This window comes from Triturus cristatus, chromosome 4_1, assembly GCF_964204655.1.
Source record: "Triturus cristatus chromosome 4_1, aTriCri1.1, whole genome shotgun sequence".
Taxonomy (NCBI): Eukaryota; Metazoa; Chordata; class Amphibia; order Caudata; family Salamandridae; genus Triturus; species Triturus cristatus.
The window spans coordinates 970691501-970708196 of NC_140585.1; the positions used below are offsets into that span (position 1 = coordinate 970691501).

Consider the following 16696-nt stretch of genomic DNA (forward strand, 5'->3'; position numbering starts at 1 on the left):
ATTTTGGGCCGCACCCACCCTAAATAAATTACACAAAAAAATCCCTGGCGTCTAGTGGGCGACTGCCCCCATCTTCCCCCCAGGGGAGTCAGAAAGGCTGTTATTGTGCGGGGAGGGGTGGGGACATTGGAATGCCTGTTTTGGGCAGCCCCCACACTAAAAACAATTGCGCAAAAGAAAATCCCTGGTGTTTAGTGGGCTTTCTGCCCCCCCAGGGGGGCAGAAAGGCTGGTATTGTGTCAGGGGATGGAGGCATTGAAATGCCCGTTTTGGGCAGCCCCCATCCTAAAAACAATTGCGCAAAAAAAAATCCTTGGTGTTTAGTGGGCTTGATTGGGGACTACTGCCCCCACCTGCCTCCCAGGGGGGCAGAAAGACTGAATTTTGCCAATTTCTATATGGGGGAGCAAAGGCCCTTGCCCAAGGGGCTGCTCCCCCTCCCTGGTGTCTAGTGGCTGGATCCCTGCTTGGGGATTGCCCTCCTGGGGTGATCCCCAAGCAGGGAACCACTGGGGCGATTCTCACCTTTCCAATGATACCTCTCCCATCTTTCTAGGTGCTCAGGGGGCTGAGATAGCCCCCTGAGCACGTAGAAAGTGAAACTGAAATGAGCCTAAAGGCCTATTTCAGTTTCGGTGAAATGACGTCAGCGCAACGTGCGTGCTGATCGTCATTTCACAGAAACGAGGGGGGGGCCTAGGGAGCTGGGGAAGGTCTTCCCCAGCTCCCGAGGCTACAGGAGAGAAAAAGAAATCCCTCTGGTGCCTGCACCAGAGGGATTTCCGGTGCCATGTACCAGGACGGACAGGAGCCGTCCTGCACACACGAGCACCGAGGCCCAGGACGGCTCCCGACTGTCCTGTGCACCAAAAGGGTTAACTGGATATTTACTGCCACAAATACCAATGGGACAAATCACACAACTTTTAGAGATGTAGTGTACGACTCTGAAAATGAAAATGCAATTCACAAATAAATCAAAATACCAAAGCAGCAAATATATTTTTACACATGCATATAGTGTGTGTGTGCGTGTGTGTGTGTGTGTGTGTGTGCATGCATGTGAATAACCCACGTAGCAAGGAAAGGATCGGTCCTGTGTGTGTTTGTGTGTGTGTGTTAGTGTCACCAATAATATGTACACAACACATACAAACCTTTAAAAACTTCTGGTTCACAAACATTTTTACACATGCAAATACTATGCATGTCCATGTGCGTGTGTGGTGTGTGTGTGTGTGTGTGTTTAGTGTGCCCAAGTAATGTGTACACTAACCTTTGAACTAAATGCAATGGACAACTTCAGGAGGTGTTGTTGTAAATTCCATTCAAGTGAAGAGAGCGCCCACTCAGTCATACCTTTGTGGGTATACTCAAATATTTAGCAATCTAATTTCCACACTTAACTGCAAATCTAACTTTCAACTGACTGGTGCAGGCATGTGAACTGCAGAATGTGGGAGCAAAAGTGTGCAAAAATCACAAGCCGGCTGTAAAATGGCTGATGTTAGCTGTATAAATAGTTAAAAATAGTGTAGCCTGAAATTATAGCAATGTTCTCCAAGTGTACTAAGACTATGAATAGAGTACACCAATGTAGGGGGAGATATATGGGCATAAACCTGCAATGGGCATGTCAACCAACTATTTGCATACTTATATTGTGGTATATTATGCATAGGAGGGATATATTTGTGAACAACCAAAACACTTGCTAGTCAAGTCAACCATAGGATTATGGATCACTAACCCAATATCGAGGTAAACAATATTGTTTGACACAAATAGTGTGTCAAAAATATCATTTACCAAAACATTGTGTCCCTATACTTATAATGGTAAATACAAAAATATCAGAAATAAATATTGGTGACAAAAATATAGTCATAAAATATACAAAATATTGTTTTCTTTAATAAAAATAGAGTTCAAAGTAGCAAATATAAAATATTTTTATATATAAATTTAATAAATTGTGATTTAAATAATTTCCACTAATAGTAATACTCTATATAAATATATCATTATATAAATACACAAGCACATTTATATGCACATACATATGTGTTTGCAGTTATGTCAAAAAATATTTATAGTGTAACATAATTAGTACAAATATTTATTTTACATTATGTTCATTTTTTTAAATATGTATAACCTATTACTCATACACAATAAAACCATAAAAATATAAACTATTCTGTAATGGTCATATATTAATTAATTTAGACAATACATTAATTATTACAAATGTAAAACTCCCAAAAACATGTTTACTAAAAATATTATAAGAGTAGGAAAAGTGTAGGACTTCGAAGGGATACATTTTCATTCCCACTACAGTCTGTAAAACAGTGGGGAATGTGTTGGACTTCAGAGGGGTTAAATGTACTCGTCCCACTCAAGTCTGTGTAACTGTAGGGAAAGTGTTGGACTTCGGAGGTGGGAAGATTTACTATTCCCACTCCAGTCTATGCAACAAGAGGGCAAGCATTGGAATTCAGAGGAGTTAAGTTCACCATTCCCATTCCAGTCTGCACAACCATAGAGAAAGCGTTGGACTTCGAAGGGGTAAGATTTACTATGCCCCCTCCAGTCTGTGCTACAGTAGGGAAGGTGCTGCACTTCCGAGGGGTTACATGAACTATTCCCAATCTAGTCTCTGCAACAGAAGGGAAAATGTTGGACTTCTGAGAGGTTAAATTTCTATTCTCACTCCAGTCTGTGCAGCAGTAGGGAAAGTACTTCATTTCAAACAAATTATATATTTGAATAACTCTAATAATTTCTATTAAAAAATATAAGAGTCTTAAAATAAACAATAGTAATGTATATAATATATATTAAAAAATAAAAAACACTTAAACAATTTATATTATTAAACAAATTACTAATGAATAATTAAAAAAATATAAAACAATTTACATAATTAATATTGAATTAAATTATTAATTAAGAATGGATTAATTGTTAATTAATTATTACTTAGTCAACTTCCCACCCTACATCTCTACAAACCCAGCAGCCCACACCTAAAATATAACTAAAATATATAATTATTACACAGTATACAAAATTATTCAATTCAAAATTAATAAAAATTACTCATAAATTATATTTCCTTATTATTAATTAACTTCCCACCCATGCCCCTACAAACCTAGCAACTTGCACCTATAATAAAAATAAAATTAAAAAATTATACCATAATGTACAAAATTAACATCAATTGCATACTTAAAAGTTAGTAATTAATTATTACTTAATTACCTTCCAACTGTATCCCCCTACAAACCCAACAATCTGCTGTGACACTATAAATTACTCTTAGCAAATACATTAAAAAATCAAAATCACTTAAAATTACTACCTATACTTTCAAAAATTGATTGCAGTTATACAAACAATATTAGCACATAAAATTAATATATGCACTAAACACATTAAAATAATCAAAAAACAATATTTTTAACAATTATATAATTGTAAACAATATTAAAAACAACGATATTCTTGACAATATTATTTACCTAAAAAAACTGTGTTTTTGACAATGGTAGTTATGCATCACGATATTTTTGCATCACAATATTTTTTTCCCACTGTTTCTGTCTCCCGATATCAACACCTTGATATTTTGTCCAAACACCAGGATTTCATTATACACATCGCAATCTACGGGTATTTCTGTGAGCTAACCTCTCTGTGTTTACCATAATGTGTTCTATGTGTGGAAAAAGTACATGTTGCATCATCATGTTGGAAATGTTCAACCAGAGAAATCTAGTGGATCATAAGGCAACAACAGTCAACATCCGCCTCCAAAATGAGTAGACTAAAGATATATGGAAAACCCTAACGGAGTGATGTTCATTTCCATCAGTTAGTACTTACGGTTCTGGAGTATAGAAAGGATCAGAGCCATGCCGTATATACTGAGTGCAATGGAACACTCGATAAGCCAACCCTGCTAAAAAATCTCTTGGAGACAGGTATCCTGCAACTGGTCTCAAAACAAACCCAGATCTCTCTAAATTGAAATAAAAGACACAGAAAAAGAAGTTAGGTGGTGGCCCTTCAAGAGCGGTAGCTAATTAACTCGTGTCAATAATACAAGACTGAACACAGTGCAAAACCACGAAAAATGTTAATGGATACTTCCTTCTGAGATCCCTACTACTTTTCATAGGTAACCTATTTCAGTGGTAATTGATGGGAGAGTGCTGGTCGATCTGAAACAGCTCTTGAGAAAATAAGATATGAGCAAATGCACCCTCTTTCTGTAATTGTGTGACAAATACAAGCAGGTCAACCACTTTCACTAAAGATTTGTTAGATCTATGATAGCTTTTGGCATTATCACAAACATTAATGTCATTTGGATAAGTTAGAGAGCCATTGTGAAACTTGAGTTTCTATAAAGCAAGTGTGACCAATATTGGTCCTTAAAAGTAGACCCTGGGCAGATTTTCAGGAGATTCATGTGGAATAAGTGTACATTTAATTATTCTATATGCAGGGCTTTAAGCGGGATGAAGAAAGTGGGTGGTCTCAAAAATGGATGTGGCCTATGTAATTAAGGACATGGCTTAAACATGTAAACTACATTTCTGTGATTCCCAGAGTGGGCCATCCCACTGTATTTTGATTCCTCTTTGAGCTTTCTGTTAATGTAGCTAGATATATAACACTGCAACTGACATGCACCCTAAACCAGCCAGGAATTGTGGTTATGTCAGTGGCATTAGCTGTTTAGGATAAATGAGTAGCAACTATGATTTTGTTGTAAATTATATGGACACACTTTTCATGGTCAGTGGTCCCCGTGGTCTAACATTGGCCATCCCCGCTGTAAAGCTTTAGTGAGCTAGTGAAGGAGAAAATTCAGACAGGCCTTCCTGGTAGCTGTATCTGTGGATGAGGACGGGTTTCAAATGGCACTCAAGACAAAAAAGTCTGAAGGTTTCCAGATCTATAAAGTGTTGATGTGGAGATGATGAGAACGTCTATTGGATATATTTGGGAAACATATTTTCATATTAGTTCAGTGAAATCATGGGATAACTACAGAAATATGTATGTCAAAGACAAAGATGCTGAGTGGTGCAAACAGTTGTTGACACTAAGGGCCTTATTATGATGCAGTCCAGAAAGGCTCCGAGCATCGGTTTAATCTCCGGGCCGCAACTCAGTTCTGAAATTAAACCAGCTGGTTATTACAGCTGGCTTCCAACAGGCTCAAGGAGCCTGTCTTCCAGTCGGAGGCCAGCCCGTATCCCGAAGGGCAGCTTTTCCACCCTCGGGATTACGATAATAGGTTTCCGGCAGGCTTTCCATGTCGGGCTCTATGACATGGAAAGCCTGTCGGAGAGCGAGTATGAGGGCACCTAGCAGGGCCTCTTTGCCTCTTCAGCCTCCGTTTGAGGGCTGAGGGGGCATATGGTGCCCCCCTGTTCATCCCTGTACCGTGTGGCAGGCACCCTGAGATGCCTGTGAATCACTGGATGGTAACTGTTTCTATAAGTGATAGCTTGTCTATTCGGCAGCTTGAAGTATAGGTGATCAAAGCTTGGATAAGGGGGACTTCCTCCTAATTGGAGAGTTGCCCTCACACACCCATCAGGGTGTCATGCTTTATCATCGGGCGTTTGCTCCTCGTGGGGGTGGCGCTGTAGTCCCCCATGGGTCCCATGAGAGGGCTCTTTATCGGAGATCTTTTAAGAGGAATGCAGCAGTAGTGAGTGCAGGGGTGTGGGGATTGGTGAAGGTGGATTAAAAATACTGTGCTGGTACCCTCAAAGATATTTATTCTTGGGTCTTGGATGACCGAAAGAACTATACCCCTCTTAAATCCGACCCTTCCTTACAGCTCAGGGCTACTATCTCAAATTTGGTCGATTGTGCATTATCAAATGGCCATATTTCTAAACATGAAGCCGAATTCTTGACGACAAGAGATGGTATTATCCCATACTTCCACACTCTACCCAAAACACACAAAAACAGAACCCCTCCCCCAGGACGTCCCTTCATCTCGGGTATTAGTTCACTCTTGGAGCCACTATCACGTTTTTGCGATTTCTTCCTTAAGTCTTGATGCAGAAAACTTGCACTTACCTTAAGGACACCAAGAGCCTTGTAGCCCTCCTACAAAACCTAACAGTGGATGAGGACTCAACAATACTGGTGTCTTTAGACATTGAGATCCTGTACACCAGTATCCCTCAGGATGATACAATCAAGGTACTTGGTGAAGCTCTGAACAAGGCCATCTGGGACTACAAGACCCCGAAACAGTTCATTATCGATTGTGCCACCCTTGCACTCAAACAAAACTTCTTCAAGTACAAAGAGGACCTGTTCTTACAAACAACAGGGACTTCGATGGGCAGCACCTTTGCCCCGAGCGTAGCAGGCCTCCATGTGTATGGTTTTGAACAGAAGTACATTCTGGCGGAAAGTAATACTTTTACGTCCTCTGTATCCTTTTGGAAACGGTACATTGACAGCGCCTTGGTGATTTGGCAATGGCCTGAACATATCTTGAAAGATTTCCTGCAATGTGACACCAATTTGAGGTTTACACATGCTTTTGACCAGAAGGAAATGGTCTTCCTTGATGTCATCATTTCAAAAGCAGAAGGGCAACTACTCACTAAGACATATCACAAACCCACAGCTAAGAATAACTTACTGGAATTTTCTAGCTTCCATCCTAGGCCCCTGCGGGAAAACCTCCCTTACGGGCAATATCTCCGGCTAAGGCGTAATTGCAGCAAAGGGACAGACTACCGCAACCAGTCGACTGAACTAACCAACAAAATGTGTAATCGCGGATACCCGGACCGAATCTTAAAGAAAAGTTGCAAACGGGCCAGGAGCCAACCAAGGGAGTTCCTCCTGAAGGACAATCTGAAGCAGATTGACGGAGTTCCCTTGACCTGTGTAACGACATTCAGTGTCGCTTCAAATGCAATAACGAAATCAATAAACAAGCATTGGAAGGTACTGGCAAGCAACAATAGGAAATGGGAGAAGCCATTATTCTCTTACAAAAGGGCAAGAAGCCTTAGGGATGCTTTAGTACATATTCGCCCGAAGACAGCTAACAATGAAGACAACCCATCTGTACTTAATGCCTGGGGTCTACCGAAGGTCACAGGGCACTTTCTGCGTGGCACATGCAGTGTTTGTTACCTCACCACACCCACAAAGACCTTAGATCTTGAACATGGCAAAACATGGATACAGAAATCACACTTGAATTGCAATTCCAACAATGTGGTATATCTTATTACGTGTCCATGTGGATTAAGGTATTTGGGAATGGCAACACGCAAAGTCAAACAATGGTTATGTGAGCACCGGAGTAATATCCGGTGCAGAAAAAGTACAACCAGGATGACTGAGCGTTTCCTCCAGACCAACCACACCACGAATGATTTGCGCTGGACAGTTATTGAGCAAATAAAACCAGGAGACAACTCACAGAGAATACTGTTAGAAAAAGAACAGCGTGGGTGTATCGTCTCTGAACATATAAACAGGGACTCAATGACAACATGCCCTGGGGTTCTGTGCTAAAACGTTAATGCCTGCTGTTATCTGCTTTTGTATCTACACCATCATGGCAGTTTATTATCTGTAAACACATCATTTATTGTGGTATTGTTCACCTACATTACCAGCTAGTTTCCTCGTATAAACATACCATGGAACTATGGCCACGCCTCAGGGGTGACAGGAACTTACTGTGCCACTTATTTAGAACTTACTGTGCCATTTACACACAACCAACTTCTAACTAGACTCTCCTCTGTTAGCGATCCAAATAAGGAGAATGTTGTTTTGTTTTTAAACCAGGTCTCAACCATTCTGGTTTGTTCTGTACATTTTGCCAACTCCCACATAATTGTCCCATTTACTCAGAACTTACTGTGCCATCTTCACACAATCTACTTGTAAGTAGACTTACAGCCTATAGCGACCTAAATAGTTTAGAGTTGTTCTGCTTTTTTACTGTGTTCCAACCATCCCAGTTGTAATGGTTGTCAACTTTCAACAGAATAAAGTTATATTTTTCTCAACACTTGCCCTACACTATGCAGGTTAACGTTGCAGCCTTTTCCGGGGTCCGATGGACGCGGGCGTACGTGCGCACGCACTGACGTCATCGGACCTGTGACACAGACTGCACCGTCCAATACAGCCAATGCTCTGCTTAACTACACCCCGAACAGAAACCTCTCCATCCGCAGGGACCTTGTGACGGGAGCTTCTAGGTGCCAAACGGATGTCTGGCTTTGATGGAGTAAGTACTTGAGCACCTCCTCAGCTACCACAGGTAACACAATGGTTATGTTTGTAGTAATGTGTTGTCATTCATCCTTTGTGTTTCTAGCGTGTGACTACAAGCCACCACCCCCCGCCTGGATCCATGGTGTAAGGTTTTCCTACACTTAAAGTAAGCTTGGTCTCTACTTCGTATGTAGTCTGCCAGTTTTATACAGATATCACAAGCCTCGCTAACGCTTGTGAATTTATATCCACAGGCAATGCCTAAGTCAGCGTGCATGATTAGAAGCGCGCTAATGCCACGAACTAACGATATCATTAAATCACTTTCCTGGTAATTAACCAGGTCACCTATTTGGCAACCATGACAGGTGTCCAGCATCTACGCACCATTGTAACTACTAGCGGTTAGCTATGACTTGATATGGCTACATTTCAAAGAGCACTAATATCAGCATGAGCATTGTCACTGACTTGGCGATCCATGTAGTTATACAATTGTACATAACTCTGATGTGATTTGTCTGTCTTTCTGTTTGTTTTGTCTTGCAGATTGATATGCCTTCTAAAAACAATGTCTGGAGGTACAACGAGAACCGTAAGTCATTCGGTCCCTTTGTATTACTGCCTCAGGTTAGGGTGCGCCTTAGCGTGCTCATACCGCCATGGCAGTTGGTCCTGATGAAAGCCTCGTGAGTAGCTTAAGGAGGCTGAAACATGTAGACCACTGTTTTTGTTATACCACAGGATGTAACTGGTCAATTTACCCAGTCTACCACACGCACCACACTGTTTTGACCCCTTACCTTATTCCTCCACCATTACATTCTCGCTGGACGAATAAAGGTAATTTAAAATAATTTTAGCACCATCACTTTTCCACATTCACGAAAAAACCCGCTCCGCTGTAACCAGGCGTTGTAGCACGCCAGAGGGGCACTCGGACTCTCTGGTGGGAACCCTATCATGAAGCATGTCACCAACTAGGTTGGTGAGTGAGGGTTCTTTTAGAAAACAAGAGTGACTTCTCTTGCTGAATCTTTGGCTTCACTCTTTCGTTGTGATACATAATGACCAGAACAATAATTTTACACCTTCCACATCTAGACAATATGATGTGAGAATAATTCAGTAGAAACCTGGGGGGCATAACCAATGGGTATTATTACCTGAAATGAAGAGAATCGGTATGATACAGTTACAAACAGACACCAAAAGGACCTGATCAATACGGGCTACATACACTTTAATATATAGGATTGGGAATGGGTATTCAACTTGTATTCCCATCAAAAAAAAATCTGTGTTGTGCCAAATCCTTAAAGCCCAATAGGTTATTATTTTTCTAAAAAATCTTGAAGGTTGTCAGTCACTGTGCTCCAGATATACCCCCCACTTAAACAGGTGTATACACAACAACAAAAAATTGTGAAAAGGCGAGATAGCACCGCACGTGCGTTACACCAAAGGAGCTTACTGGTTGATGATACAAATACATCCATGCCACATATTACTGAATACCATCTGAATCTTGATATATCAGGTATGGACAGCGTTTGCCCCATGCAAAAGCTTGGTGCAATTTCAGAGTCTCAATTTTACTCCGGTGGATGAACCTTTGTCTCGAGGATTTACATCAACAGTTCAACAGCATCTCAATAACAATAATGTACATTTTGGCCCACAAGAATGGCAGAGAGTGGTAAGTTGCAAATCACGAAGGTTTATTAACAGATTAGCAAATTACGAACTCACAATACTTGAATTAGTCTTAATTCAATAATCATCTGGTTACATCATAAGTCACTTTGATTCAAGTAAATCAAAACAACAAATATAAAGTCACGTTATTTAAGGACTTAGGTTTCAGAATTTAAGTTGGGACATTTGGGCAGCAGGTGTCAGCAAAATAAAGCCTCTAAGGCAGAACCAAACGAGGGTTCCAAGCAGACAAAGGAGGAACGTGTTTGCTCAAGACATTAACTCTACGAGCAGGATTAAAATAAGCAGGGGGTCTAAAGAGTGGCAGAGGAGCACCCACATTCAAATGTGTGCATAAGCATGTCTGACCATATAGCACAAAAATACATGAATAAAACAGGATCACTGACAGAATATCATGTGCAAACAATATTGCAATACAAAAATACTATGTGAAAAATATTGTTGTGAGAAAGAATCATGGCCAAATACCTAAATGCAAAATACAAAAACACTGTGTCAAATATATTGTTTATAGGAATATAGACAAAAATAATGTTTTTAAAAAATATATATTGATTTTAAATTAGATTATTTAAAACATTCAACTGTTTAAATGTAATAAATAAGAATTCCGAGGGGTTAGATGTGCTATTCCCACTCCAATCTAAGCAACAGGAGGGAGGGTTGGAATTTAGAGGGATTAGGGTTTATATTCTCACTCCAGTATAAGCAACAGTGGGGATGGTTTAGGACTTCGAAGAGGTTAGATTTAGTATTCCCACTCCAGTGTAAGCAACAGTAGGGAAAGGGTTAGGTTTCAGAGAGAATATATTTACTATTCTCACTCAAGTAGGAGCAACAGTATGGAAAACGTTGGATTTTGGAGGGGTTAGTTTTACCATTCTCCCTCCAGTCCGGGTACCAGTAGGGAAATGTTAGCCTTTGGAGGGGTTGGGATTTACTATTGCAACTCTAATCTAAGCAACAGTAGGGAAAGTGTTGGACTTCAGAAGAGTTAGCTTTACCATTCTCACTTCTGTGTATGCAAAAGTAGGGAAGGCTTTGGACTTCGGAGGGGTTAGATTTACTATTCTCACCTTAGTCGAAGCAATAGTAGGGAAGGTGTTGGACTTCAGAGGGGTTGGATTTTCTATTCATACTCTAGTCTAAGCAATAGTAGGGAAAGTGTTGAATTTTGGAGGGATTAGATTTACTATTCAACCCCAGTCTAAGCAACAGTAGGGAAAGGGATGGTCTTTGAAGGGGTTAGAATAACTAATCCCATACCAGTCAAAGCAACATTAGGAAAAACCCAAGACTTTGAAAGAATTACATAACAATAAAAGTTCAAATCCTTAATTAAAACTATTTTTATCACATAATAAAGCGTTTTAAATTATAGAACACATAAAAGTGTTACCATAATATTTAGCAACATAAAAATATAGTTTAAAATTGTAAAAGAAATAATTAACCAAATAAGATATACATTTAAATTACATCTAGATTAAAACATATAGGTGCCGATTCCAATCCTGTAAAACCCGGGTACGATTTGTCGTACGGAGCGTATTCTCCATACGACTCGTACCCGGGAAATCCACTGTACAATCCAGCAAGTACGATTCGTACAGAAATTGCATTTCCGTACGATTCGTACAAAACACCGTAAGGCTAAAAAATACCTACGAGTCTGATCCTGGACAGCGCGTACGCGACGTACGTACGGAGTCAGGCAGCGTTTTACGGACCAGCAAGTACGATTCGTCCCTACGTCACTCCGCACAGCGATTTTTTTACGGCAGCCAAAAAAAGCCGGAAAACTGAGTCCGACGCGAAAACGGAGACCTGGTACGCGACGGACAGCCATGGACCCCATCGTACGTGTCATCCCGGCCCTCTTAGCCTGTGTACGGTCCGTATCACCATTGTAGTGGTGCCGTAGGGGTACGCGTGGTACAGACCGTACACACGCCCTCAGAGCATGTGTACGGTCCGTATCACCATTGTAGTGGTGCCGTAGGGGTACGCGTGGTACAGACCGTACACACGCCCTCAGAGCGTGTGTACGGTCCGTATCACCATTGTAGTGGTGCCATAGGGGTACGCGTGGTATGGACCATACACACGCTCTCAGAGCGTGTGTACGGGCCGTACCACGCGTACTCCTACGGCACCACTACTATAGTGATACGGACCGCACCCACACATACATAGCGTGGGTACAGGCCATATCACCATTGGATTTTGTCCGTAGGGGTACGTGTGGTATGGACCGTACACACCCTATGAATACGGGGGTATGGTCCGTATCACACGTACCCCTACGGCACCAGTACATTTGGGATACAAGGCGTACACACGCCACGAATGTTTGCCTACGGCCTGGTGCAGCATATTACCTTTATATTGGTGTGTGTGTAGGCCCAGGACAACAGTGTACTGCACCAAGGGGGTGGGTGGGTGGGTGGCTGTGTGGGTGTGTGGGTGGCTGCATAGGATTCCCAGCAGTAGACAGACATGTGAGGGGTGGGTGCAGAGGACTCCCAGCAGTGGACAGAGACATGGGGGTGGGTGCAGAGTACTCCCAGCAGTGGACAGAGACATGGGGGTGGGTGCAGAGGACTCCCAGCAGTGGACAGAGACATGGGGGTGGGTGCAGAGGACTCCCAGCTGTGGACAGAGACATGGGGGGGGTGCAGAGGACTCCCAGCAGTGGTCAGAGACATGGGGGTGGGTGCATATCACTCCCAGCAGTGGACAGACATGTGAGGGGTGGGTGCAGAGGACTCCCAGCAGTGGACAGAGACATGGGGGTGGGTGCAGAGGACTCCCAACAGTGGACAGAGACATGGGGGTGGGTGCAGAGGACTCCCAGCAGCAACCTGCAATATGAGGGGTGGGTGCAGAGGACTCCCAGCAGTGGACAGAGACATGGGGGTGGGTGCATATCAACACCAGCAGTGGACAGAGACATGGGGGTGGGTGCAGAGGACTCCCAGCAGTGGACAGAGACATGGGGGTGGGTGCAGAGGATTCCCAGCAGTGGACAGAGACATGGGGGTGGGTGCAGAGGACTCCCAGCAGTGGACAGAGACATGGGGGTGGGTGCACAGGACTCCCAGCAGTGGACAGACATATATGGGTGGGTGCAGAGGACTCCCAGCAGTGGACAGAGACATGGGGGGGTGTACATCATTATCAGATGACCACAACTCCATGGGTGTATGTACGCATCCCTAACTTTGGACAATAATGATAGTGCCATAACAACACATCACTGACAGCAGTGTCCCACTCCCAGGAGGATGGATGTCTCTCCCCCACTGCATGCTGCATGACACACCACATGTGGGTCTGAGGACAAATAACTCATGCATACCCACCCCTGGCGGATGCAGCACAATACACACACTGAGATCATGCCACAAGACTGTATAGTCATGTCACTGCCTACTAAACTAAGAGAGCCAAAGGGAACACACACTGTCACGCACATCCCAGGACTGATAGGAATGTTCAGGTGCTGGGCCAGCCACAAGATGTTGTCTCTCATGGAAGGACTAGGGTGGAGTTCCCACAGATACAATGCCCACAATTGTGAGTCATGTGTCCAAATACCCTGCAGAACAAGTACCATATGTGTGCTGGGCCGGGAGTACACACATGCATTGTGCTGAAAAGGGAGAATTTCTCCATGAAGTCATTTCGACATACTCAATACACAAGTACAGTGAGTAGTAAGGATGGCACAGACGATGCAGCCGGAGACATTGCTGAGAAGGCATGGCCATAGTTGAAGGGATCCGTCACCAACAAAGGAAATGTAGACACAGGTCAGCACAACAATCGTGCAACTCTTTGCAGGGAAGATGTCAGGTGCCACAGAGGAAGGAACACTCCTTGGGACAATGTCTCAAAACCAAAATAACACCCACTATCAATGATTATTTGCAGAGACCTTGTGGTGGCACGCAGATACCATGGTCCACCTCATGACCATCAGACTAGAACATTTCTCAGAACCATAACACATTACCACAACACCAACTCCTGGAGCCTCAGCACCAACATCAATACCTGAAATGCAATAGTGTTCAAAGTAAAAATAAAATATTTTATTCAGCATAAAAAACAAATAATGAAATGACACTATATACAAAGGCCAATGGCCAGTCCATAATAGAAGTTCTTGGGGGGACACATGGGCACGTGTCTCCCCCAGCTTGCCTGCACAGTGGAACCCTCAAGTTCGTCAACCGGGGGGTAGGGCATCATGTGGGGAAGGACCAGGCACCGCAGGGACAGGAGGGGGAAGGGCAGGTGTGGTGGGTGCAGGGGTGGACGTCTCCACGACAGTGGGTGGGGCAGCGCCAAAGGTGGATGTGAGCACGTCGCTGCACCCTGCTGCCAGGGCGTCAAGGGTAATCCCTGCACCAGAAGAAACCCCAGGGCCAACGGAGGGGGGGGGCCGAGGGATGGGGTGCAGAGCTCTTGGGGGAGGGGGTGGACAGGGGGTGGGACTCAACTACCCTGCCTGGGGACTTCCTCGCCCGGTTGCGGTGTGGTGTCACAGTGGTGGTAATGGGCAGCTCACCCATGTCGACCTCTTTTGGTGTCAGTTTGGCAGGGGAGCCAAGGGAAGTGCTTTTGGAGGGTCTGGGTTGTGAGGCTTGCGGACTCATATTGTGGCTGCGTGTATGTCTTTTTGCCCCAGACCCAGTGGGTGTGCCTACATCCCCCCGAGAGTGCGTGCCAGGAGGTGTGGGCTTGCCCTTACTTGGTGGTGTTCTGCCTGTGTCTTGTGGGGTGCGTGCTTGGGAATGTCTGGGTGTGCATGGGACAGGTATGGGAGAGGGAAGTGTGGATGGGGCTGGGGTGGGGGGGGACGAAGCGCTGCAGGAGACTCACTGCTGCCGTCAGGGAAGAGTCCATGGACCGCAGAAACCTGCGTTGTTCAGACATCGCTGCTGACATGCCCTCCATGAACGACACCATCTGCGTCAGCAGTGTGGTGTGGCCATGGAGGACAGTCAGCACCGATGCCTGCCCAACCTGCAACTGCCGCAGTATGTCCACAGACTCTGCACTGAGGGCAGCAGGGGTGACAGGGGCAGGGGGTGCGGTGCCTGTCCCGAAGGAGACATGGTGGTGCCCTGCACGGACAGAAGGGACCGGAGCAACTGGGAGGGCGGTGATGGGAATGGAGGAGGCGGGAACAGATGTTGGGCTGCTGTCAGGTGTTGTAGCAGCCTCCGCCCCCTCGATGAGGTCAGCCTCGGACCCGTCTGCGTCATAGTTGGAATCGCCACCAGACAGGTCCTCCGACTGACTCCCCTCACCCTCTGTGCCACTGGCTCCCGCAGACTCGCCAGCACTGGTGGCGGGTCCCTCATCCAGGTTCGTGCAGGTGTCTCCCTCGGTTTCCAATGATGATGCTGTGGGCAAGGTGAAGATACAGAAAAACATCAGTCACCTGTATACATCTGACACATGAGTACAAAACCAATAGGTCACAGTGCATATCAGACAATGCATCATGAGTAACAGCTAGATTACTCTGCACATATGTAAGCCCTGTACTCCTCAGTTGGTAGACCCACCATGCCACTTGGACACAAGGAAAAATAGGACACACCAGCCCAAAACTTGAATGAGAAATACACTGAGGAGCTAGTGTCTGGGAACAGGTGAGCACAGCAATACAATGAAGTCATGCCACCTCTTGTTTACCGTGAAAGAAACAGTAGTGGTGCACCCAAGGCAAAGGTGTCCCCACACTCAGAGACCTGTAAGTACTTTGGAACACAAAACGAAAACATTTTGTTCCCTTGGGAATCACAATACTTTACACAATCAACATGGTCAGAATGTGGGAATGTTCCATTTTGTGAACAGAACACACATGTGCCTTCATAACAGATGGCTCCCAAGGAGGTGCACACAAAACTACATGTACCCAGTCACTGAAGAAGCTGGCAGCCATCTTTAAAGAAGCCACTGTTAGGAAGAAATGTTGTTGCAGAAAGTACATATACATGGGCCCACGGAGGTCTTGATGACTTGACACTCGTAAGTTGGTATCTCCAACAACCAAGGACTTACCCAATTTCCACAACACTGGGGGAACATGTATATGTATAATCTAAAAAACAGTCTCATTAGAACAGTGCCTTCTTTTTAATTGTGCCAGCGTGTTCCCTGAAAGTGTAAAGGTGATTTGTTGTGCACTTCCTTGGGAGACATCTGTCATGCAGGCACATTATTGTTCTTAACAACAAAACATCAAACTAAAGCATTTAAAACATGAAGACCTGTTGACAAGTGTTGTGAGTTCCAAGGTACAATACCTTTTGACTAACAACTTGAATTATGTCAGTTGTCACATGGCCATCCGTTACCTGATGACACAGTTGCCAACACATCTGACCCACTGCCTGTCATGTGGAGTGGCACACATGTCCAAACCCAGGACAATGCATGAGCTAATGGGCCTGCAATTGTGTCGTAAAAAGGCATACCTGCACTGAGTAGACACCCCCATGGCAAGCCAGAATGTCCACACAGATGTCAGCACACAAAGACCAAACTACGTAGCATCTGGACCACACACTGGTGTAAAAAATGTATGTGCAGGAATCATGTATTTAAACAATTGACACATGCTGCAAAGCACAAACATTAAACCCTGCACAAC

The 16696-nt window shown here is 44.0% G+C and overlaps 1 protein-coding gene across 1 annotated transcript in view; it reads right to left on the reverse strand.

The window, feature by feature from the left end:
• The window catches only part of TPH2 (tryptophan hydroxylase 2), a 270435-nt gene that overhangs the window by 122915 nt on the left and 130824 nt on the right, over positions 1 to 16696 (reverse strand). The window contains exon 7 of the mRNA XM_085650683.1: positions 3895 to 4030. Coding sequence (XP_085506809.1) covers positions 3895 to 4030 — 136 coding nt within the window. The remainder of the gene's footprint in view (positions 1 to 3894; positions 4031 to 16696) is intronic.